The sequence below is a fragment of the Ostrea edulis genome, chromosome 1 (genome assembly GCF_947568905.1).
Source record: "Ostrea edulis chromosome 1, xbOstEdul1.1, whole genome shotgun sequence".
Taxonomy (NCBI): Eukaryota; Metazoa; Mollusca; class Bivalvia; order Ostreida; family Ostreidae; genus Ostrea; species Ostrea edulis.
Window position 1 is genome coordinate 53,472,098 of NC_079164.1, and position 25,782 is coordinate 53,497,879.

Here is a 25,782-nt window from a genome sequence, read left to right on the forward strand (position 1 = left end):
AGGGCCATGTTCCCTTCAAAGGGGAGATAATCACAAAAATAGGGTGGGATCATTTAAAAATCTTATCAAGAACCACTCGGCCAGAAGAGCTGAAAGCTTCCTGACATAGTGGAGATTTGAGTTGTTTTTTTTTAAATTATGACCCCCGGAGGTAGATTCGGGCCACAATAGGGGATCAAAGTTTTACATACAAATATATAGGAAAAATCTTCTTCTCAAGAACCACTGGGTCAGAAAAGTTTACATTTACATGAAAGCTTCCTGACATAGTGCAGATTCAAGTTTGTAAAAATTATGGCCTCGGGGGTAGGTTGGAGCCAAAATAAGAATCAAAGTTTTACATGCGAATATATATAGGGAAAATCTTTTAATATGGGCCAAGGTAACTCATTGAGCGATGTGGCCCATGGGCCTCTTGTTATGAATGCCATATCACTGGTCATTATAAATGAAACTTATGATCATTTTGAGAAAAGAAATGTAGGGTGGGTATGTAGGTGGAAGTTCTGTCCACAAGCAGCTTTTGTACATAACAAAAGGGGTAAATATGGAAATGTTCAATGAAAAACACGACACATACATTGTAATGTTTTCTGATCAAAGTTTGTCTATCATTTCTGTTTTAATGGCAAAGCTTAAAATATATAACTTCCAGCGTATTCCTATTAACAAAATTCTTTATCAGAGTGTTAATGGTCCTCAAATAGTCATAAATATAAATGGTTAGGAACATTTACCCAAGATTGAAGAAATCTATAAATCATGAAAGAGCCCTATGCCTTGATCAGGTACACGGAGTAATTCGTAGTCAAAATCAGTGTACCAAGAACGGCCTAATAATTGGTATGAAACACGTCAGACATCAATTGACCCAATGATATGTTGTATTGGCAAACTAGATCATTATAACGAGCATAGAATTTGCGAAATACTGATTTTAAACGAGATTGTTGAAACCCCTGTAACATCAACTTGTTTGTCAGTAGCCTGTCTCAATTAACTGATCATACGCAGAATAAGCTCTTGTATATCGAATCAGTTGAGAGATATAAACACCATATGCAGGTGATGATGGAATATTGCTACATAAATATGGGACGTTGACGATGGAGAAGCTAAAATCATCCTGTTTGTCATAAAGTTGAGTGGTTAGTTTGTCCTTAATATCAATTTTCAATAAAATATCTAAGTACGAAGCAGATGTGGGGAACTCTGTGGTGTCTTTTATTTCGAGTTCACATGGATATATCGAATCGACATATGAATGAAAATGATGATTGTTAATAGATAAAACGTCGATATATCTAAATGTCGAGTTGAAGGCCACAGCAAGAGATTTTTCCCTCTCATGTAGAAGAGGTGGGATCTTTTGAATAACAAGAGGCCCATGGGCCACATCGCTCACCTGAGTCACCTTGGCCCATATCTGAAGACTTTCCATATATATTTAAATGTAAAACCTTAGTCCCCATTATGGCCACAACTACCCCTGGAGGCTACGATTTTTGCAAACTTGAATCTACACTACGTCAGAAAGCTTTCATGTTAATGTCAACTTCTTTGGCCCAATGGTTCTTGAGAAAAAGATTTTCCCTATATTTGTATGTAAAACTTTGCCCCCGCCCCCCACTTGTGGCCCCATCCTACACCCCGGGGGCCATGATTTGAACAAACTTGAATCTGCACTATGTCAGAAAGTTTTCTTGCAAATATCAGCTTTTTTGACTCAGTGGTTATTGAGAAGAAGATCTTAACTATATATTTGTATGTAAAACTTTGACCCCCCATGTGGCCCCATACTACGCCCGGGGGCCATGATTTGAACAAACTTGAATCTGCACTATGTCAGAAAGTTTTCATGTAAAAATCAGCTTTTCAGGCTCAGTGGTTCTTGAGAAGAAGATTTTTAAAAAAAATTCCTATATATTTGTATGTAAAACTTTGATCCCCTATTGTGGCCCCATCCAACCCCCGGGACCCATGATTTGAACAAACTTGCATCTGCACTATGTCAGGAAGCTTTCATGTAAATCTCAGCTTTTCTGGCTCAGTGGTTCTTGAGAAGAAGATTTTTAAAGTTTTTCCCTATATATGTGTATGTAAAACTTTGATCCCCCCTTGTGGCCCCATCCTACCCCCGGGGGTCATGATTTGAACAAACTTGAATCTGCACTATGTCAAAAGTTTTCATGTAAAAATCAGCTTTTCTGGTTCAGTGGTTCTTGAGAAGAGTTTTTCTATATATTTGTATGTAAAACTTTGATCCCCTATTGTGGCCCCATCCAACCCCCGGGACCCATGATTTGAACAAACTTGCATCTGCACTATGTCAGGAAGCTTTCATGTAAATCTCAGCTTTTCTGGCTCAGTGGTTCTTGAGAAGAAGATTTTTAAAGTTTTTCCCTATATATTTGTATGTAAAACTTTGATCCCCCCTACCCCCGGGGGCCATGATTTGAACAAACTTGAATCTGCACTATGTCAGAAAGTTTTCGTGTAAAAATCAGCTTTTCTGGCTCAGTGGTTCTTGAGAAGAAGATTTTTTCTATATATTTGTATGTAAAACTTTGATCCTTTATTGTGGCCCCATCCAACCCCCGGGGCCCATGATTCGAACAAACTTGAATCTGCATTATGTCAGAAAGCTTTCATGTAAATCTCTCAGCTTTTCTGGTTTAGTGGTTCTTGAGAAGATTTTTAAAATTTCCCTATATATTTATATCCCCCGAACGAAGTTCTGGGGGGTAAATAGGAATCACTCTGTCTGTCTGTCCGTCTGTCTGTCTGTCTCCAGATTCGTGTCCGGGCCATAACTTCTTTGTTCTTTGACATAGGCATACCATATTTGGCACACAGGTGGATCACCATGAGACGATGTGTCAGGTACCTTCATGACCTCTATATGACCTTGACCTTAAGGTCAAAATTAAAGTTTTTTTTACAATGGATTCGTGTCCGGGCCATAACTTCTTTGTTCTTTGACATAGGCATACCATATTTGACACATGAGTGTATCACCATAAGACGATGTGTCATGTACCTTCATATGACCTTGACCTCAAGGTCAAAATTAAAGGTTTTTTACAATGGATTCGTGTCCGGGCCATAACTTCTTTGTTCTTTGACATAGGCATACCATATTTGACACATGAGTGTATCACCATGAGATGATGTGTCATGTACCTTCATGACCTCCATATGACCTTGACCTCAAGGTCAAAATTAAACGTTTTTACAATGGATTTGTGTCAGGGCCATGACTTCCTTGTTCTTTGACATAGGCATACCATATTTTACACATGAGTGTATCACCATGAGATGATGTGTCAAGTACCTTCATGACCTCTATATGACCTTGAACTTTAACCTCAAATTGATTATAGGGTTTTGACATAGTCATACCATAAGACATGGGTGTATCACCATGAGACTATGTGTCATGTACATTTATGACCCCTTTATGACCTTGACCTTTGATCTCAAGGTCAAAATTATAGGTTTATGGCATGGATTTGTGTTCGGACTATATCTTTCATTTTCTTCTACAAAGGCATACCATATTTTTACACTCGGGAAAGAGGTAATTTATACCTATTAACAACACCATTTGGGAGATTGGGGTAAACGGGGGGGGGGGGGGGGGGGTATTCTTAGTGAGCATTGCTCACAGTACATCTTGTTAAATTCTGGTGATGTTTCTGAAATATATAATACAGAGCAATTTTCATTGAATTAAATTTTTGGTGACAAAATGACAGCTATGCTCCTTTAAGATATAAGAGCATATCTTATTTTATACTTTTGCTGAATACTAGAATATTAGAATTTAGCTTCTAGATTTCATAGTCCTTGGGACTAGTAATACTTTTGTAACAGGAAGGGAAAACCAGACCGGGACTCGAACTCGGGGCCCCCTGATTCTCTAGTCAGTTGCTCTACCAACTGAGCTATCTGGCCACCGGCGATTGAACCCGATTGACAGCTACACTTTAACTAGTACTCAGTTGACCGATATAAGGCCTTTGGGCCTCTTATTTTTTCCCCTGTCTAAAGTATGAAATATTGGAACTTTCAGGGTTGTCCATGTGCAACCTTTACTTATATGTGAAAGAAATTATAGACTAATAGATACACAATTTATGTGTGTGTGTGGGGGGGGGGGGGTAGTAGAACTCAGAAAAGGCCTACTTTTATACAGCCAGTGCTTCATTTGGGAGACTTTACAATCAGTAGATTAAAATCATATCTTGTTGTATGTAAAACTTTGATCCCCCTTGTGGCCCCATCCTACCCCCGGGGGCCATGATTTGAACAAACTTGCATCTGCACTATGTCAGGAAGCTTTCATGTAAATCTCAGCTTTTCTGGCTTAGTGGTTCTTGAGAAGAAGATTTTTAAAGTTTTCCGCTATATATTTGTATGTAAAACTTTGATCCCCCCTTGTGGCCCCATCCTACCCCTGGGGGCCATGATTTGAACAAACTTGAATCTGCAATATGTCAGGAAGCTTTCATGTAATTTTCAGCTCTTCTGGCCCAGTGGTTCTTGAGAAGAAGATTTTTAAATGACCCCACCCTATTTTTGCATTTTTGTGATTATCTCCCCTTTGAAAGGGACACGGCCCTTCATTTGAACAAACTTGAAAGCCCTTTACCCAAGAATGCTTTTGGGCAAGTTTGGTTGAAATTGGCCTAGTGGTTCTTGAGAAGAAGTCGAAAATGTGAAAAGTTTACAGACAGACAGACAGACGTACGATGGACAAAATGTGATCAGAAAAGCACACTTGAACCTTCGGTTCAGGTGAGATAAAAACATAAGAATAAAAAAAACAGGTCAGCTAGCAAAGGAGCACAATTCGTGCCCATGGGAATTCCAACAGACTGATTACCAAAGACTCCGAAGATATTGTCAATGAGGAACTCCAGCATATTTTTCATTTCAACTTCAGAGTATTAGTACGTTGAATCAGAGTGGTGTTTAACAAAGTAATACTTCTTGTCAACAATGCAGAAATGCTAACCTAAGTCACGAGCTGAGGTTCCTGTTTATTTTCAAGAAAAAATGTAAAAACATCAAAGTTACCGAAAGTGGAAGGTTCTGAGATTACAACGTTACAAATAAATGAGTCCTTGTTATCTAAAATTAAAATTGCTGAACTTCCAAACAGTGTCTTCCTTTTACAATAATTCAGGTCTGATTTTATCTTTTATCAGAATTTTATCCCATTCTCTTGAATTCAGTTTCATGGCATCAAGATTCGGAAATGGACTGGGTTCTGTGATCCTATGTAGATCTCCTGCTTTCCAAACAGCAACTGGTTTTAATACTTTATCGAGAACTCGAACCTAAAAAGTTGAGATCACAGACATTTACATGTGTAATCTGTCAGATCTACTAACTGAGGAACATATACATTACTGCATTAATTTTCTGACTACGTGAATAACAAACCTGCGATTGGCAGTCTTCCAGCATAATTGGATCTTCCATCAATTTTAGAACTGTGATATCGGCTTCTTTCCCAGGTGTCAAACTTCCTATTTTACTTTCCCAACCGATTGCCTTTGCAGGAGTTGACGTCACAGCACGAATGACTTCGGTAAGAGGCATGCCAAGGTGTAAAAACTTTGACATTACTGTAGGAAGATCGTATGCGGGCCCAACATGATTCCCGGTGTGAAGGTCGGTACTAATGGTGTCTGGATAAAAGTTGCATTGCGCGCATATTTCCGCCACTGTCCACCCAAATGAGCCTTGCCCGTGGCCAACGTCAAATAGCACTCTCTTCTCTCTCGCGTTGAGGACATCTTGGTGAATAGTCCTGGTACTTGGGTCTAAGATACATGATCTATATGGATGAAACGTGTGGGTATAGAGATCACCTGCTCTCAGGTCGCGGGGGCATCCTAATTCGCTACCTAAAGAAATTAAGGTAACACTTTACACAAAGCAATCACTGTTCCTGAAGTCTATCAGATTCAGCTTCATTTTTTTTAATCCTAAACAGCTCTATGAAAATATTTCAGCCCCTGTCTACCACACATACATACCATTATCAACTTGTGTTTGCACAACAGACATAGAATGGTGAACCATTAGAGGGACTCCTGCTTTCTCCGAGGCACGTATAGCCCGTCTGGTGAAGAACAATAAATCTTTTACAGGTACATATTATAATTTGGACTAACTGAGACAACAGCATGGACCTAAGGGCTGTGTTGCTATGCTTACTCGGGTATCTCCAATCTCTCCCGGGTCTCGTATAGAAAATAACAGGAATATTAATAATTTAGTAAAAGGCTAGGAAACGAAAGCATGGCTAGAAGAAGTTTGAAATCAAAACAAAGGGATGGAATTACACTGGCAGAACTCCATATGTTTATCCTGTGAGAAAACCGAGCGACCGGGAATGTGAACCGAACACTTTGTGAAGATATCTTAGTTTTTCCGGGCATCTTCGAGAGAAATGTTATAATTAAATCGTATCTCTTTGAACACAAAAAGAGAAGTGCTGATATCCAAACACAAAAACACAAAATAGCAAATATTTGGTAACATACAAGAGGCCCACAGGTCTTATCTGAGTGTTAGTTAAACGTATCAGTAGTACCAGGGGCTATGAAATCTAGAACAAATTTCCTTTTCAGCATATCAAAGGCAAATTCTGATATTAGCAACAGTGTCAAACAAAATGTGTTCTTACAACTGAAGAAAGACTACATAATTATATGTAGCATTAGCATGATATGACTATTATGGACTCATCCTTGAGTCATAACCCTGGGGTTGCGAAATTCACAAATTTGGTATCATGCTTTTCTAAATATGCATTTAGTTTTTATACCGTATCAGCACACTTAAATAAGTCTTTCAAATGATAAAGACAGTAATCACTACTATAATTTTGGCCCCACCCTGGAAACAAAACCCTTACCTCCTGGGATCATGCAATTTATAATTCTGATAAGGACTACCTACTCCTTCAAAATACATCTTTAGTTTCAATTTAGTATCAATATCATTAAAGATGATTTTATTTTACACATTAACACTATATATAACAAGTTTGGCCCGCCCTGCAGTCAGAGCCTACCCCAGGGATTATGAAATTTACAATTTTGGTAAAGGCTTTCCTGCTCTGCATCATATGCATTTAGTTTTTCTTACAGATGTTAAGTTGTAGAGATGATTTGTGAAACTTAATCAATTTTTGACAGTTTTTGTCCCAACCTTGATGCAGGAGTCCTGAAATTTACAATTTATGTTACACTTGCCCCAAAGATACTTCATACAATTTTAAAAGAATTGGAAGGGTAATTATGAAGAAGTAAAAATTGTTCAATTATTAACACATTTAATCACTGATCATTTTGGTCCCAACCTGATACCAAAACCCCCACCCCTAAAATCATCAAACTTACAAATTTGGTAAAGGACTACTTACTCTTTCTAAATATCTATTAAGTTTCATCTATTACACATAAACACTATATACCAAGTCAAAGCCTCTACCCGAATCATGAAATATAAATTTTGGTAGACGCCTTCCAGCTCTGTGTCACTATGTGTGCGGTTGTAGAGATGAAATATAAATTTTGGTAGACGCCTTCCAGCTCTGTGTCACTATGTGTGCGGTTGTAGAGATGAAATATAAATTTTGGTAGACGCCTTCCAGCTCTGTGCCACTATGTGTGCGGTTGTAGAGATGAAATATAAATTTTGGTAGACGCCTTCCAGCTCTGTGTCACTATGTGTGCGGTTGTAGAGATGAAATATAAATTTTGGTAGACGCCTTCCAGCTCTGTGTCACTATGTGTTGTAGAGATTGGTTGATTGTATATCGTTTAATGTCCCGTTTCAGAATTTTTCGCTCACAGGGAGACATCACCACTGCCGGTGAAGGGTTGCAAAATTTAGGCCTACGCTCGGCGCTTACGGCCTTTGAACAAGGAGGGATCTTTATCATGCCACACCTGGTGTGACACGGAGCTTCGATTTTGTGGTCTCATCTGAAGGAACACCCCCATTTAGTCGCCTCTTAGGACAAGCAAGGGATACGGAGGACCTACTCTAACCCGGATCCCCGAGTATATATATGGTACGCATTTAGTTTTTCTTAAAGATATGCAGGTGTAAAAAGATTTTTGACAATTGGTCAATTTTTGGCAGTTTTTGCCCAGCCCCTAAGGCCCCAGGGATACAGGAGTCCTGCAATTTACAATTTATGTCTCCCTTGTTCCAAAGAATTTGAAATGACAGTTATCAAGAAGAAGTTAAAAATGTTCAATTGTTAACAGACAATGGACGACAACGGACGCTGACCAATTGCAGTTGGTCACCTGATTTTACCCAAGTGACCTAAAAAAAAGAAGTAATGAATCCAATAGTTTTCACATCCTGCATCGGAGCAAAAAGGTATACATATTAGAGACAAGCTGAATTTTTTGTTTTTATTAAAATATATATCATATTGCAAATACAGGTGACTCTCGATAAAACTTCGAGAAATCGAAAGATCGAGATTCGGAAATTGAAGGTCCGTCGGTATGGTTCAGATTTTACAGTAATCGGAAATGTTTACCAACAAGATCATATTAAATCGTTTTGACATGTTTTCCTTCATATTCGTCAGGTAGTTAATATGATATCAAAATAACTACTAAATATCACCCGTCCTTCTCTGTGGAGGTGACACATTTGTGTATATAATTGGCTAATTGGTCAGTTTACACCTTGCACCGGGGTTTTGGGTCTTGATGATTAAAATTATATATAATCCGACTATGAATAAAACCTATAATTTGTTTTGACGTGACAACGAGTAAGTAAGTTTTATACATAATTTAGAGATCTACAAACTGTTAAATTCATATTTATTCATAATTCATATTTTTCCCGCATATACCAGATACAGTACATATTATGAATCAGTATAATTGGTTATGAATACCTGTAATATATATATATATATATATATACTGTGTTTATATATAACTTAAATTTATGCAATGACATTAAGTGTATAACGTTATGTAAGTTTATGCACTCTCTATATACTGTTCCTGTATGTATTATATCTTTATATCTACTGTACTGCCTGTGTATATATACGTGTATGTGAATCCACTGAGCCATATGGCTCACGGAAATAAAGAAACTGAAATTTCAATTATGCAAACACCTAATTACCCCTCCGGCATTCCACAAAATCCAGGTAAGGTCCAAGCAGAAATTATTACACGCTTGGGTAACAGTGGGTATACGCTACCACCACTTCGAGAGATCGAGAGTGAAAAACTATGAAATGTGTTTTATGGGACCCAACTTCACTTCAAGAGATCGAGAACTTCGAGAGATCGAACGTTCGAGAGATCGATAGTGAATTTGCTTTGTTATATAGAGAAAAAAATTGGGACCATGATTTCACTTCGAGAGACCGAGAACTTCGAGATCCCCAAGTTCGAGCCATCGAGAGTCACCTGTACATACTTTTTGAGCTGAAATGTCGATAAAATCGAAACCAAGCATCAGTTCTAAGGCTAGAGTAAGAATGTGGAAAATTACAAATACAGATTTCCTAGAGTCAAATACAGGTATTAACAAGAGACTCATGGGCCACATCGCTCACCTGAGTCACCATTGTCCTGCTGTTGTTCACCTGTTAAAAGATTGTTTTTCAATCTTTATTCCAATAAAAAAAACTGACCCCATATTGTGGCCCCAGCCAAGACATAACGACCTTGAATTCACACAACATGGGAATGACTCAATACAAATATGAATAACATGACCTTGCTGTTCAAGAGAATGTCAAGGTAACAAAATTAAAGATCATAGTATGAAATGAAATGTCTTCCCATAAAGCATCTACACTGTATATACAAAATATGAAAGCTCTACCTTAAACAGTTCAGGAGATATTAAATGGGTTATATTTTAAAGTCCAAGGTCACAAGGTTAAAAATTTGATGCCATAAAAACGTCTTGTTACAAGGAATTCTCAAATGAAATATGAGAGTCTTTATTAATTACCATTTAAAAGTTATGAGCACGGTTAAAGTTTCAGACAAACAGGGCAAAAGCAATATGCCCCCACCCACCTACCTCCACCCCCGACTATAGTCGCAATAGAATAAAAAGAAAATTGAATCCATACAACTTGATAACATTTGTATTTTGATATGATTTAGTGTTCTTTTGCGACCACACCCTACCCCTTGGGGTCCCTGTTGTGAACAAACATGAATTATTTTAACTATCTGTAAATGTTCGCATTTTTATCAATCTTGGTCCTGCTGTTGTTGAGATAAAGGTTTTTAGAGATGTTTCATAAATCTTATAAGATGATATATTTCTATATATTTCCATGTAAAACGTCGATCCCCTACTGGGGCCCTACAAAGTTGAAGCGGCACTACCTGGGGCTGCCTGCATATTAATATGACTGATCATGACTAATCAAGGTCCATTTGTTCTTGAGAACAAATTTTTCAAAAGATAATTCTAATATATCCCCTATTGTGTCCCCTCCCTATCCCTTGGGTACATGATTTGTACAAACTTGAATCTACTTTATGTCAGGAAGATTTCATGTAAACAATTTTTCTGGCCCAGTGGTTCTTGCTAAGAATTTTCAATTACTCCATCCTATTTTTGCCTTTTCCTGATTATCTCCCTTTGAAGGGAGCATGGCCCTTCTTTTGAACAAACTTGAATCCCCTTTACCCAAGGATGATTTGTGACAAGTTTGATTGAAATTGAACTGGTGGTTCTTAAAAAGATTTTTTAAAATATTGATTGATTGAATATTTATTTGTTTATTGCTCGAGAATATTTCACTCATATGGAGACGTCACCACTGCCGGTGAAGGGCTGCAAAATTTAGGCCTATGCTCGGCGCTTATGGCCATTGAGCAGGGAGGGATCGTGCCACACCTACTGTGACACGGGACCTCGGTTTTTGCGGTCTCATCCGAAGGACCGCCCCATTTAGTCACCTCTTACGACAAGCAAGGGGGTACTGAGGACCTATTCTAACCCGGATCCCCACGGGATACCACAAAATTTTCACTCATTCTTAATAAAATCCCATGGGAATCCCGGGTTAAATCATGTCCTCCGTACCTCTAGATCTTTTTTCTTGTCATAAGAGGCGACTAATGGGGAAGTCCTTCAGATGAGACCGTAAAAACCGAGGTCCCGGCACGATAGAGATCCCTCCCTGCTCAAAAGGCTTTGCAGTCCTTCAACGGCAATGGTGACGTCTCCATGAGTGGAAAATACTCGAGCGGGACGTTAAACAATATACAACCAATTACCCAACCTACCACTTCAAAAAGGGTTTGGCACATCATTTGAACAAACTTGAATCCCATTTACCCAACGATGATTTTTTTTATTGAAATTGGTTCTTTAAAAGATGCAACAATTTTTTTTTTACTAATTCTTAATTATTTCCATTTCGAAAAGGGTGTGGTACTTCATTTGAACAATTTGAATCCTCGTTGTCCAAGCATGCTTTGTGGCAAGTTTGGTTGAAATTAGCCCTGTGGTTTTGGAGAAGAAGTCGAAAATGTGAAATGTTTACTGACGACTGCACGGAATGATTAGAAAAAAAACCTCACTTGAGCTTCAAGCTCAGGTGAACTAAAACATACCTGTAAGCTTCCATTTCGTTTTTACCACCATCAGCAATCGAATCCGATAAACGAATTTTGATTCCAACGACGACATCTCGATTCTCCATTACACATTTAGTACATTCTTCAACCGATACAGCATTGAGTGAATCTAGTTCTCCCCCAGGCGCTGTAAGTTAAAACCATATTACACTGAATTATATTTTCAAAATGATATTCTATATTACAACGTGGTGAAAATGCAAATCATTGGATGTGAACTCCCCTTCCACTTGTAAACAGCTCTCGAACCTTCCGCTCAGGTAAGCTAAAAAGAGCTCTTACGTATTTTGAAACCATAGCGAGAATCACTGGTACCGATAACGTCATTATTATATGCAAGTTGCGTCTGTTACATGTGTTTACAATGTTGTCATTCAGTATTTACCACAAGCACTTGAAGTATGGATACTAACTACTACCCAAACCCCTTCTGATTTAATTTCTCCGAAATGTGTAGATTCCCTGTCTATCTCATCCCAAGTTCGATTGATGTAATCGTTTCAGACCGCCGCGATGGACTAGAAGTAGAGCGTTTCGCCCCGCATGCGGAATGTCGGGCTTCGAATCCCGGCCGCGACAGACGGAAGTCGTTAAAACAGGTAGTGGCAGTTCCATCGCCAAACACTTGGCATCAGGTGTGAATGTCACGGGTCCTCGGAAATTACTTTAAAAATAGATGTCCCGTGTCACAGTATGTGTGGCATGCTAAAGAACTTTCACTGCTGAATGGCCGTAAGCGTCGAACATAGGTCTAAATTTGAAGCCCTTCACTGGTATTGGTGATGTCTCCATATGAGTGAAGAATTCTCTAGAGAGACGTTAAAGGGACATAGACACGTTTTGAACTGAAAATTTTCTAATTTATTTCTCTAGTTTTGAATGTTTAGAATGCTTAATTAAGGTATTCTAATGGTCAGCAAAAATTTGAATATCGGTAGTCAAGGTACATGCTCACAATTCTTTGTTATGTAAAGAAGCCTCGTGCCAAGTTTTTTTTTTTTTTTACATAGGTTAAATATATTAGTAAAAGTTTCATCTAAAGCAGATGTTTTCAATTTACAAGTTAATTCTGAATACAATTCAATAGTTTCTAGTGTTTGGCACATCTCATTTTGTTTTAAACATGCTATATTTCTATTAAGTAATCTATGTGTACACAAATACATGCACGAGCCTTGTTTACACAGCGAAGAATTGCGAGTGCTGTATCTCGCTTGTAACTCAACAACCGATATTCAAATATTGGTTGATTATTACAAATACTTTAAGCATTGTAAACAATAACAAGAGGCCCATGGGTCACATCGCTCACCTTAGATACCTTGGCCCATATTTCAAGATTTCCCTATATATATTCGCATGTAATTTTTTATCCCTATTGTGGCCCCAACCTACCCCCTGGGGCCATGATTTTTACAAACTTGAATCTGCACTATGTCAGGAAGCTTTCATGTAAATTTCAACTCTTCGGGCCCAGTGGTTCTTGAGAACAAGATTTTTAAATGACCCTATCCTATTTTTGCATTTTTGTGATTATCTCTCCTTTGAAGGGAGCATGGCCCTTCATTCGTACAAACTTAAATCCCCTTTACCCCTTTACCCAAGGATGCTTTGTGCTAAGTTTGGTTGAAATTGGCCCAGTGGTTCTGGAGAAGATTTTTAAATGTCGTCAATGTATTTTCACTATTACGCTATTATCTCCCCTTGGAAGAAGGAGTGGCCATTCATTTGAACAAACGTGATTTCCCCTCACCTAAGAAAGCTTTGTACCAAGTTTGGTTGAAATTGGCACAGTGGTTCTGGAGAAGATTTTTAAAAGTTTTTAATATATTTTCATTATTTTTCTATTATCTCCCCTTGGAGAAAAACATGGCCCTTCATTTGAACAAACTTGAATTCCCTTCAACCAAGGATGCTTTCTACCAAGTTTGATAGAAATTGGCCCAGTGGTTCTGGAGAAGATTTTTAAAAGTCGTCAATACATTTTCACTATTTCGCTATTATCTCCCCTTGGAAAGGAGCGTTGCCATTCATTTGAACTAACTTGAATCCCCTTTACCCAAGAATGCTTTGTGCCAAGTTTGGTTGAAATTGTCCCAGTGGTTCTGGAGAAGAAGATGAAAATGTGAAAAGTTTACAACAACGACGACGGACAACGGCTCAGATGAACTAAAAATGGAAAAATGAAATTTGAAAAGTTTCAGCTCTAATCATGTCCATGCCCCTTTAAACAAAATACAATCAATCAATGTAATCGTTTCACACTTTTTGTAAGTTTTAGAGATTGACCTTTTACCGGTATAATAAAATTCACAAGGTAAGAAACAAAAGTGTGTAAACAAAAAGGAGGTCCGGCTTCGGGGCACACTTTTCAAGTAATTGTAGCGTTACCTACTTGGGGTTTTGGCAAGCGGCAAGTCAGGGAGATATCATACTACAAGTCTCGTCAACTCAAAACCCACCACATCTCCTTTATTTGTCACAATCTTGCGTGCATTGATTGGACAGGGCTTCTCAAAAAGGTCACAGCATATGAATTTGTTACGCGTCGTGTGATTGGTCCACTTGTTTAGTCTCGGGATTATGTAGGAGTGGCATATTTTTCGAGCAAAAGCGCGGGAACGTTTCTCCCCAGAAACCTCTTCGAAATAAGATATTTAAAAAATACACTTGTACAGTGGTTACTACTTATCAGATGAATACCTTCACTTGGAATATAATGTAGCCTAATTGATTTTCATTATTTTTTTTATGTAGAATAACTCATAAAATAATGCTGATAAACTTTTTTTCTAAGTTAGAATACATCTATTTTCAGAAGAAATCATTATATTCCCCCGTGAACTATATTTTCAGAGCGCATGGATAAAAGTAAACAAATCATAAATCGGTAATGTTTACCCCATTTTGAACATTTACAGCGATTAATTTCATAACAGATCTCAGTATGAAAGGTGAAGATAACGAACAGTGATCAATCTCATAACTCATATAAGAAATACAAATTAGAGAGTTGGGCAAACACGGACGCCTGGGCACACCAGAGGAGGAGTAAGCATCCCCTGTCGACCGGTCACACCCGCCGTGAACCCTATATCTTAATCAAGTAAACGGAGTTACCCGTAGTCAAAATCACTATACCAAGAACGGTCTAACAATCGGTATGAAACATGTCAGGCAGCATTTGACCCAATGGTAGGTTGTATTGGTAAACTAAATCGTTATAACGACCATAGAATTTGCGAAATGCTGACTTTAAACGACTGTTGAAACCCTTGTACCATCAACTTGTTTGTCAGTAGCTTGCCTCGATTTAAAAACTGACCATACACAAAACAGGCTCTTGTGTATCGAATCAGTTGATAATATAATATTGCTATATAAATATGGGAAATTGACGATGGAGAAGTTGAAATCATCCGGTTTGTCATAAAGTTGAGTTGTTAGTTTACCGTTAATATCTCTATTCAATAAAGTATCCAAGTATGAAGCAGAAGTGGACGACTCTGTGGTGTCTTTTATTATATATCTAATGACGTTGTCTTTCATTATCCAGTGGGATACGAGTTGTAAGATTAGTAATATTCAAGAAAATGGATAAAATGAAAGTGGTAGTAAGTCGGCGGACAGCCATTTGAATTGGACGCTGGATAAACGAAATAAAGATTACTATATTTACGAGTGTGGGGATTTTTGCAATTCATATAATCATGTATACAAAACCTTTTGAGTGGAGATTATTGTGGTGAAAAGGGTACGTATTTCATGCATAACAAATGGCGCATTTCGCATTGACGTTAATAATTTCAACGCGTTAGAGATTACTCTAATGCGAATATTTCTATGTTCGCAAAACGTTGTCTATTCATTTATTGTTGACTCTAAATTTTCTTCTTCAGACTTTGAAATTTGTACACATACCTCCAGAGGCACACCCTGCTGCTGCCAGTCCATGCTGTGCTATGTGTAAAAAGGACAGAACACGTGTTTTACATTTCTCTATAACATATTTTCGTAGTCCCTGGAATGTCGAAGATCCTGAAAATGAAATACTGATATTTTAGTAAATTTTGGTTTAGATGAAGCAAAACAAGAGGTGTGTGTTTTACAGTTTTGTTAGAAGCTTTTAATGCCATGTAAGTTGTTGGTTATTTTTTTTTTTTTTATCTTCCATGCATTTTTATTATTTGAACCATAAAGCCCAACATGGTACCAAAATCTATGACTCGGTAGCCATGGATTTCACAATTTGGAAGACTCTACTAGAAGCCTCTGAGTTATCAGATGTTTTAAACACTTGATGACATTCTTATAGGAGGGGGTTTGAATGCTAGCTGTAGATAAAAAACAATAGCAATTTATTTATATGGTGTAATGAAATAACTTGCCCTAGTATTGACCTCTCCTTCGGTTTACTCAGACGAAGACCACGTTAGAAAATAAAGCCCTTTGTAAGCATGTTAAACAATGTCATAAATATGAAAAGGGAACCTTTAGCTCTACCTTTGATCACCTTCCTGTACGTATGGTTCTATGTACGGGGAAAACCTGTCTTACATAAATCTTATAACTCTCTGCCAACTTGGCATAGACCAGAGGTTTATAAAATTCACGATGTCGGACGACAAAAAACACAGAATATAGCTTTGTGTGAATGTCTTCCACACGGTATTTCTCACAAACGTTATAAAAAGAACAAGTGGACCATAGGCACGTGTTTCTAACAAAAACTTGATATTCTAGGATGAAATAAAAAATATGTTTTAAAACTGATTTTTTCAGAATTGAAACATACAAATATTTCACTTTAAACTTTAAACGAGACTGTTGTAACCCCTGTACCATCAACTTGTTTGTCAGTAGCTTGCCTCGATTTAAGAACTGACCATACGCAGAACAAGCTCTTGCGTATCGAATCAGTTGAGAGACATAAACACCATATGCAGGTGAAATTTCGATCCTTTTCGGGAGAGGTTGTCTAAGTTGCTAAAACTTGTAACCAATCCCTTTGTATATCTATACAATAAAATGTGTTCAAATCAATCGACATATGAATGAAAATTATTATTGCTAATAGATAAAATGTGGTTGATATATCTATATATCTATCATTGGGTCAAATGCTGTCTGACATGTGGCACATATATATAGGGTTCACGGTGGGTGTGGTCGGTCGACAGCGGATGCTTACTCCTCTTAGGCACCTGATTCCACCTCTGGTATTACCAGGGGTTCGTGTTTGCCCAAATATTTTGTATTGCTTATGAGAGATATGAGATTGATCGCTGTTCGTTATCTTCACCTTTTATTCTATAGGATATTGCTGTGACGTTTGATTGATTTCCAGAAGATCCTTTTGTCACGTTCCTAAGGCTTCGTTAATATCTTTAGTCGTCAGGTAGCGGCCATACTAGTATTCAGTATTAAGCTTGTTTCTAAAGTTTTTTTGCGTTGACCCTGAGGTCGACACAGAAAATATATGAGGAAGGTTAAACCAGGTGTTATGGGGAAAGTCAGCTTGCGCATTCACTCACCGGAGCTTGATAAAGCGACCATTGTTGATTTTAACCCGACAATGTAGCACGTGACTGTACACATGAAGGGGGGGGGGGGGGTCAGGTTGCGCATGCACAAGTATATGTTTATCGAGATCGGCAAGGTTTTATAAATAATTGATAAGAGAATTTTTAATAAAAATGTTCTGTATGGTTTGCGATAAACTGATTTAGTGGGTTTTTTTTAATGTTATGGAGTCGAATTTATTCATTGATTCATAGTAACACATGCCATTATATTCACCTCGGTACTGCTCAACAAAAGAAATAATATACTAGTAGTGTTGTTCATATCAGGAAGACAAACGACATTCAACCTTGTAAGTATCAATATTTTGTTGCCATATTTATATCATTAAGATATTTTTTGTAGCCAGATTGATATTATCTGATTATGGTATAAAACTCGAACAATACCTAGAACAGATTGGTTCATCTGTTAACTAAAACTCAAACATTACTTAGACCAGATTGGTTCATCTGTAACTTTAAACTTTAAGATTCATATCAAATACAAGTATGGCTCTTTTAAAATTGGTCAAAGGTACAAATATTTCATATAAATTATATATCATTACAACTCTAGCAATAAGACTTAAAGGTCGAGGTTTTCAACCGGTCGGTTTTTTCTCGGGTAAGTTAAGCAATACAAAATAGAGAGTTGGGCAAACACGGACGCCCGGATATACCAGAGGTGGGATCAGGTGCCTAGGAGGAGTAAGCATCCCCTGTCGACCGGTCACACCCGCCATGAGCCCAATATCTTGATCTGGTAAACGGAGTTATTCGTATTAAAAATCAGTGTCCCAAGAACGGTCACTGTTCGTTATCTTCACCTTTCATGTTGTGGCACAATACGTTTGGAGTTTCTCTCTCATAGCAGTTAACATTTTGGGACGATTAGGAGCTTGATAGAACATTTACTTGATTCTGCAGTGTGTCTATGTTTGTAAAGGTTTGGCGAAGGTTTGGAATCCAGTATAGGTAAAGTAACTTATATCCATTTGTCCCATTAACTGGGATATCAAATGTGCTTAAAACAGAGAGGTGATTTTGAAGAATGTCGTCTTTTGACAAGGGAATTTGGAGTATAAGTTGGATTACCAAATGAAAGGTGAAGATGACGAACAGTGATCAATCTCATAACTCCTATAAACAATACAAAATAGAGAGTTGGGCAAACACGGACCCCTGGACACACCAGAGGTAGGATTAGGTGCCTAAGAGGAGTAAGCAATTTTTAAAAGGTTTATTAAACACAGAAGGGTCGATGGTTCTTCTTTTAACCTGTCTAATACAGGACTTTACCTTATACTTTTTATCCATTCTCACATTGTCGAGTTCTTCATTTTCATATTCAGTGCATCATCTGGCATAATTTTCGAGAAAGTTTTGTCACAAATTGAAAAGTACGGGTTCTCTGAATGTTGGGTCTTTTGAAATAAGTTACTTCTGGTCATCATTTTTAATCATATCGACATAACCAGTGATGACACGTAATTGTTTGAAAGAAGAACATGTAGGACTTGGTATAAGATGGTCGATATCTAGGCATTGAAAAGTTTGTAGTTGAAGCGTTTGGATGCAATAGTAGAAGTATGTTTGTTAGAATTATAGAGTGTTGAATGAGGGAATAAAATACTGAACTTTGTTATAACCAAGAATGTCGTTCATGTTGACGGCATATATTTCTTTGTTATTAAATTTCAGTTTAAGGAATTAACGAGTGATAGGAAGGATTATCATCCGTAACCCAAGGTAGTTTAAAGAGGATAGACAGAGAGTATAATCAGCGTCATAATTTTTTCCAAATTTATGAAGTGCTAAGTACATGTATACTTGAAGTTACTCTAAAGTGCTGGACATACAATTAATATATATATATGAAAATTCACAGAGTGCTCTGAACACATGACTCTACTTGGTATGTACACTCTGACCAGTTCTTGTAAATTGTGGCGATCCTGATGTATAAAAGCAGCTTGTACTAGATATTCGTTATCAAAAAAGGAATTGAAGGTGCGATGACTAGCAAAGGTGTAATGTGGTCACACGTCTTTGTATAAGTAATTCTTCTGTCGGTAAAGGAAATGACCGCTCCTGCGGCATTGTCTCATTATGTACTAAAAGGAATTGCGAAAGGGTGTGTCACGCAAGTATACATTTATAATTTGAAATACTGATAAAAAATATGCACTCCCTCCTACGGTGCTGCATATTCCTAAATTCCCTATTTCCAGGATTTGGCCATGATGATATTTTTGGCAACTGGTTACATTTTCTGGTGGTGGACGGAAAGAACGATTCTATGTAGGTTGTGGTGCGACAGAATGGGATTATGTAACAGTATCAATGTCCTCTCTCTGGCTGCTCATATTTGGTTAAATTGGAGAGGCAGTTCGATGACAACTGGGGAGTTGACATCCAGGTACATCATAGGCTCTGATTCGTCGTTGGCACAAAGCTCTCCCACTTCAGCCTGTTATTCATCGCTGTGACACTACTGGTCAAGCTGCAATTACTTGTCTTGAACCTAGCTGCTCTCCCACCCTAACCTGTTATTCATCACTGTGACACTACTGGTCAAGCTGCAGTTACTTGTCATGAACCTAGCTGCTCTCCTCGGCACTACGTTTATTTTGTCGACGTTCTTGACGCAAGGTTCCCAGCTGTTAGATGCATATTCTATCTGGGTACTGACCATCGTGTTGTAGCATTTGTCCTTGATGGAAGTTGGACAGGACAAAAGGTTCCTCCGTAAGAAGACGGTGGTGTTGTTTGCATTCTTACACCCGCTGTCTATATGATGATTCCAATGACAAGTCCTAAGTATTTGACCTTTGTGGTAACAGCCATTTCCTTCTTATGAATGTTGTAGGGGGTAATGCGTTGTTTCCTTTTTGGCTACTGGTAATAGGAATAACCTCTGCCTAGGTTAAAGTGCATCAGCCAGTCTGTTTCCAAAAGGTGAAGGTTGTCAAGATCGCTTTGAAGTTGTCTGGTATCCACCTCTGTAGTGATGATCCTGTACAGAAGGTATAGTTGTCTTCAAATGATATGGCCCTGGAGTTGACCCTGGTGGGCAGGTCATTAATGTATGCCTGGAAGAGCAGTGGACCGAGAAACATTTGTTGGGACACTCCAGATGTGAATAGTGTGGTTGATGGGACATAGCCCTCTATCAGTACTCGTTGCGTTTGGCCAGACAACAAACTTCGGATCCAGTTGAGCAGGCAGACTTTCACATCATAATGATGCTACCAACCTCTCAGGTGGGACTTTGTCAACAGGTTTTGAAAAATGCATTACCACTATGTCAATCTGAGTGTTTTTGTCAATTTTCATAGCGATGTCCTGAATTGTTATCATACGTGATTCAGGGAATCGCTTCTTCCTGAACCCATGTTGGTAGTCAGGTTTGGATGTTGTGCTGCTCAAAGAAGTTCATAAGGTGGTTACAGATGATGTACTTTATCACCTTATAACAAAACCGGTCGCGGTAGCTCAGTAGTAGAGTATTCGCTTTGTAACCAGGAAGGCATGAGTTCGAACCCTCTCTCTATGGCCGGGTCAAATCTAAGACGTAAATATAGGTTGTGATTGCTCCTTTTCCAAACATTTGGCATTTAGAAGTGAGAATCACGAGTCTTTCGGATATGACCTTAAAAACAGAGGTCCCGTGTTACAGAAGGCGTTGGCACGTTAAAGACCCCTCACTGATACAGCTCTGATTGCTAAGCATAGGTCGTTTGTGGTACTATTTCTGTAACCCTTTTCAGTGACTCTGATGTCGTTGAGATGGTGCTGGTGCCTAAATATGAGGAATACTTTGTGGTGAATACTGACGAAAACATTGGTTCAATGGAGAGGTTTTGGCTTGGGTTTCCATCAGAGTGAAGAGGAGCGATCAAAGTACGGTCACACTTCTTTGTCTTGAAGAAGGTTTCTTGCTGTTGGAGTCTTCCTGCACCATGTCTGATACATGAGAGTTGTAGGCTCTCTTCCACTCCAGGTGGATAAATTGCTGTAGGTGTCTAAATCGCTGTCCTTGTCCCTGCCTGATGTCTTTTACTTACTGAAGGCTCTTGGTTCTTCACTTTTCGTGATCCTTCTGTTACAACATGGCTGTTAAACCTGTTCGGAATCCACTTGGTTGGTACATGCTTCCTGATGATGTCGAGGCAGATCATCTTGTCCATAGGCTTTTTATGGTGCGTCATGTGCCAAACTGTCAAGGAGTTGTGTCAGATCATTGTCATTTGTCGTCTTTAAAGTACATGTATCAGCTTTTTTTCCATAAGTGAATGATTTGGTTGACTGGTTTCTGTTTGGATGCATGGTATGCACCTATGAAACAGGGAAGGGCGGTTAGTGATGAAAATATCCAGGGTGTTCGCACATCGAGTAGGAAAATTTACTAATATTCGTTTTTGGCACGCTGTTTTTGGCTATACATGTATTTAGCTTCAGAGACATTATTTGTCGAAATGCGCATCTGGTGCATCAAAATTGGTACCGTATAAGTTTTACATTATGACCCCTGGGTCGAGGCCTCTGCTGGTGGACTGTTAGTCCCCGAGGGTCTCTACAGCCCAGTAGCTAAGTACTTCGTTACTAGCTTGAAAATACGGATGTATATTTAATTGCTGTTACAAAATTTAGAAATTCATTTCAAAATTAAGGATTATCTCCCTCATGCATAGCTCTTATCCTTGGACGAATTTGGCTCCACGTTTTTGGCACGCTGTTTTTGGCTATATTTAGCTCTAAAACTTCATAGTTATTTCGGATTTCAAACATTTCGGTTGAGCATCACTGAAGAGACATTATTTGTCGAAATGCGCATCTGGTGCATCAAAATTGGTACCGTATAAGTTTTACATTGTATAGCATTAAACATACTTAATTTCATTGATAGAGGCTATGATAAGCGCGCATATAGAGGGGAAAGTCCGACCCCACAATCCCGAGTTTGGTACAAAACAAATTCCCAGTTGTGTTATTCCCGAAAATAGAATGAAAAAATATTGCATATGGTGATCCCTCCCCCTTGGGAAAAGATTCTGGATTATCTCATGTATGAGAGCATGCGCTCTCCGTCAACATATTACCTATGCACGATTTTGTTAATTTGATTACGACTACGTTTGTCGTAAACATGTGTTGCCATTAGACTTTGATTCCCAAGTGACCCTTTGGAACGCTCGCTGAGCTTCATACACCCCAACCCCCTTGATAATTTTACTAGTGTTATTCTAAAATATGACTATCAATGGGTAGCGGTTGAACTGTAGCTCTCTGGTATTTATTGGGATATACCAGAGAGCTATGGATCCACTTCTTATGAAAAACTTCAATTTAAAATGAAACTTCTTTGCATCATTGAGGTCTTATTTCGCTGGTGTATACCCCCCCCCCCCCCCCCAGAAAGCTACAATTCTCCAGCTAATCGATGGAAAGATGTTATTATCAGCATGCTTTATACACTTAAAATTATGTCTCCCTTCTTCCAAGGGGAAACATATTGTTTTTGTACTTTCTGTTTGTCTGTCCATCTGTCAGTCTATTCATCTGTCTGTCACAAAATATTGTTAACACTTCTCCTCCAGTATGGCTTATCAGATGAACTTGAGACTTTGTATTATGCTTCGTTGCCATTTGTAAATATGCATATTGGTGGGACGGGATGATCCAATTATTTTCCTAAAAGTTATAGTGGATTTAAGAGGGGTGGAGAATGCAGAATAGTTTGTGAACACTTCTATATGGCTTATCGGATGGACTTGAAACATTGTACAATGCTTCATTGCCATTTGTAAATGTGCATATTGTCGGGATAGAAGAATCCCATTATTTTCCTAGAAGTTATAGTGGATCTAAGTTGGTCGGAAATTGTAATATAGTTTGTGAATATTTCTCCTATATGGTTTATCCAATAGACTTGAAACTGTGTACAATACTTCATTATCATGTAAGGATGTTCACATTGTTCTGAACAGGTATCTAATATTTTCTTACAATTTACAGTGGATCAAGGAGTGTTTTATACCTTGTTTTCATGTACAAGGGTATGTTCACTTTCCTACTAGTACTGTGACACATGCAGACCATACGTAAAGTTCCACCGTGTGACACATACAAAACATATGTATAGAACTGTGTGACACATACAGAACATATGTATAGAACCATGTGACACATACAGAATATATGTATAGAACTGTGTGACACATGCAGACCATACGTAAAGTTCCACCGTGTGACACATACAGAACATATGTATAGAACCATGTGATACATACAGAACGTATGTATAGAACTGTGTGACACATACAGAATATATGTATAGAACTGTGTGACACATACAGAACATATGTATAGAACTGTGTGACACATACAGAACATATGTATAGAATCATGTGACACATACAGAACATATGTATAGAACTGTGTGACACATACAGAACATATGTATAGAACTGTGTGACACATACAGAACATATGTATAGAATCATGTGACACCTACAGAACATATGTATAGAACTGTGTGACACATACAGACCATACGTAAAGTTCCACCGTGTGACACATACAGAACATATGTATAGAACCATGTGACACATACAGAGCATACGTATAGAACCATGTGACACATACAGAGCATACGTATAGAACTGTGTGACACATACAGAGCATACGTATAGAACCATGTGACACATACAGAACATACGTATAGAACTGTGTGACACATACAGAATATACATATAGTTCAACTGTTTGACACATACAGAGCATACGTATAGAACTGTGTGACACATACAGAATATACATATAGTTCAACTGTTTGACACATACAGAGCATACGTATAGAACTGTGTGACACATACAGAATATACATATAGTTCAACTGTTTGACACATACAGAGCATATGTATAGAACTGTGTGACACATACAGAACATATGTATAGAACTGTGTGACACATACAGAGCATACGTATAGAACTGTGTGACACATACAGAACATATGTATAGAACCATGTGACACATACAGAACATATGTATAGAACTGTGTGACACATGCAGACCATACATAAAGTTCCACCGTGTGACACATACAGAACATATGTATAGAACTGTGTGACACATACAGAACATATGTATAGAACCATGTGACACATACAGAACATATGTATAGAACCATGTGACACATACAGAGCATACGTATAGAACTGTGTGACACATACAGAGCATACGTATAGAACTGTGTGACACATACAGAATATATGTATAGAACTGTGTGACACATACAGAATATATGTATAGAACTGTGTGACACATACAGAATATATGTATAGAACTGTGTGACACATACAGAACATATGTATAGAACTGTGTGACACATACAGAACATATGTATAGAACTGTGTGACACATACAGAATATATGTATAGAACTGTGTGACACATACATAGCATATGTATAGAACTGTGTAACACATACAGAACATATGTATAGAACTGTGTGACACATACAGAATATATGTATAGAACTGTGTGACACATACAGAATATATGTATAGAACTGTGTGACAAATAGAGAACATATGTATAGAACTGTGTGACACATACAGAATATATGTATAGAACTGTGTGACACATACAGAATATATGTATAGAACTGTGTGACACATACAGAATATATGTATCGAACTGTGTGACACATACAGAACATATGTATAGAACTGTGTAACACATACAGAGAATACGTATAGAACTGTGTGACACATACAGAGCATACGTATAGAACTGTGTGACACATACAGAACATATGTATAGAACTGTGTGACACATACAGAACATATGTATAGAACTGTGTGACACATACAGAATATATGTATAGAACTGTGTGACACATACAGAATATATGTATAGAACTGTGTGACACATACAGAACATATGTATAGAACTGTGTGACACATACAGAACATATGTATAGAACTGTGTGACACATACAGAATATATGTATAGAACTGTGTGACACATACATAGCATATGTATAGAACTGTGTAACACATACAGAACATATGTATAGAACTGTGTGACACATACAGAATATATGTATAGAACTGTGTGACACATACAGAATATATGTATAGAACTGTGTGACAAATAGAGAACATATGTATAGAACTGTGTGACACATACAGAATATATGTATAGAACTGTGTGACACATACAGAATATATGTATAAAACTGTGTGACACATACAGAATATATGTATAGAACTGTGTGACACATACAGAACATATGTATAGAACTGTGTAACACATACAGAACATATGTATAGAACTGTGTGACACATGCAGACCATACGTAAAGTTCCACCGTGTGACACATACAGAACATATGTATAGAACTGTGTGACACATACAGAACATATGTATAGAATCATGTGACACATACAGAGCATACGTATAGAACTGTGTGACACATACAGAGCATATGTATAGAACTGTGTGACACATGCAGAACATATGTATAGAAC

At 37.9% G+C, this 25,782-nt stretch overlaps 1 protein-coding gene across 1 annotated transcript in view; it reads right to left on the reverse strand.

The window, feature by feature from the left end:
* Nucleotides 1-5,028: 5,028 nt before the first annotated feature.
* Nucleotides 5,029-25,782, reverse strand: part of LOC125649937 (deacetylase Oant_2987-like) — a 29,015-nt gene continuing 8,261 nt past the window's right edge. Inside the window, exons 2-6 of the mRNA XM_048877805.1 lie at nucleotides 15,603-15,719; nucleotides 11,658-11,808; nucleotides 6,051-6,136; nucleotides 5,452-5,918; nucleotides 5,029-5,345 (exon numbers count right to left, since the gene is read on the reverse strand). Coding sequence (XP_048733762.1) covers nucleotides 5,178-5,345; nucleotides 5,452-5,918; nucleotides 6,051-6,136; nucleotides 11,658-11,808; nucleotides 15,603-15,719 — 989 coding nt within the window. The 3' untranslated portion in view covers nucleotides 5,029-5,177. The remainder of the gene's footprint in view (nucleotides 5,346-5,451; nucleotides 5,919-6,050; nucleotides 6,137-11,657; nucleotides 11,809-15,602; nucleotides 15,720-25,782) is intronic.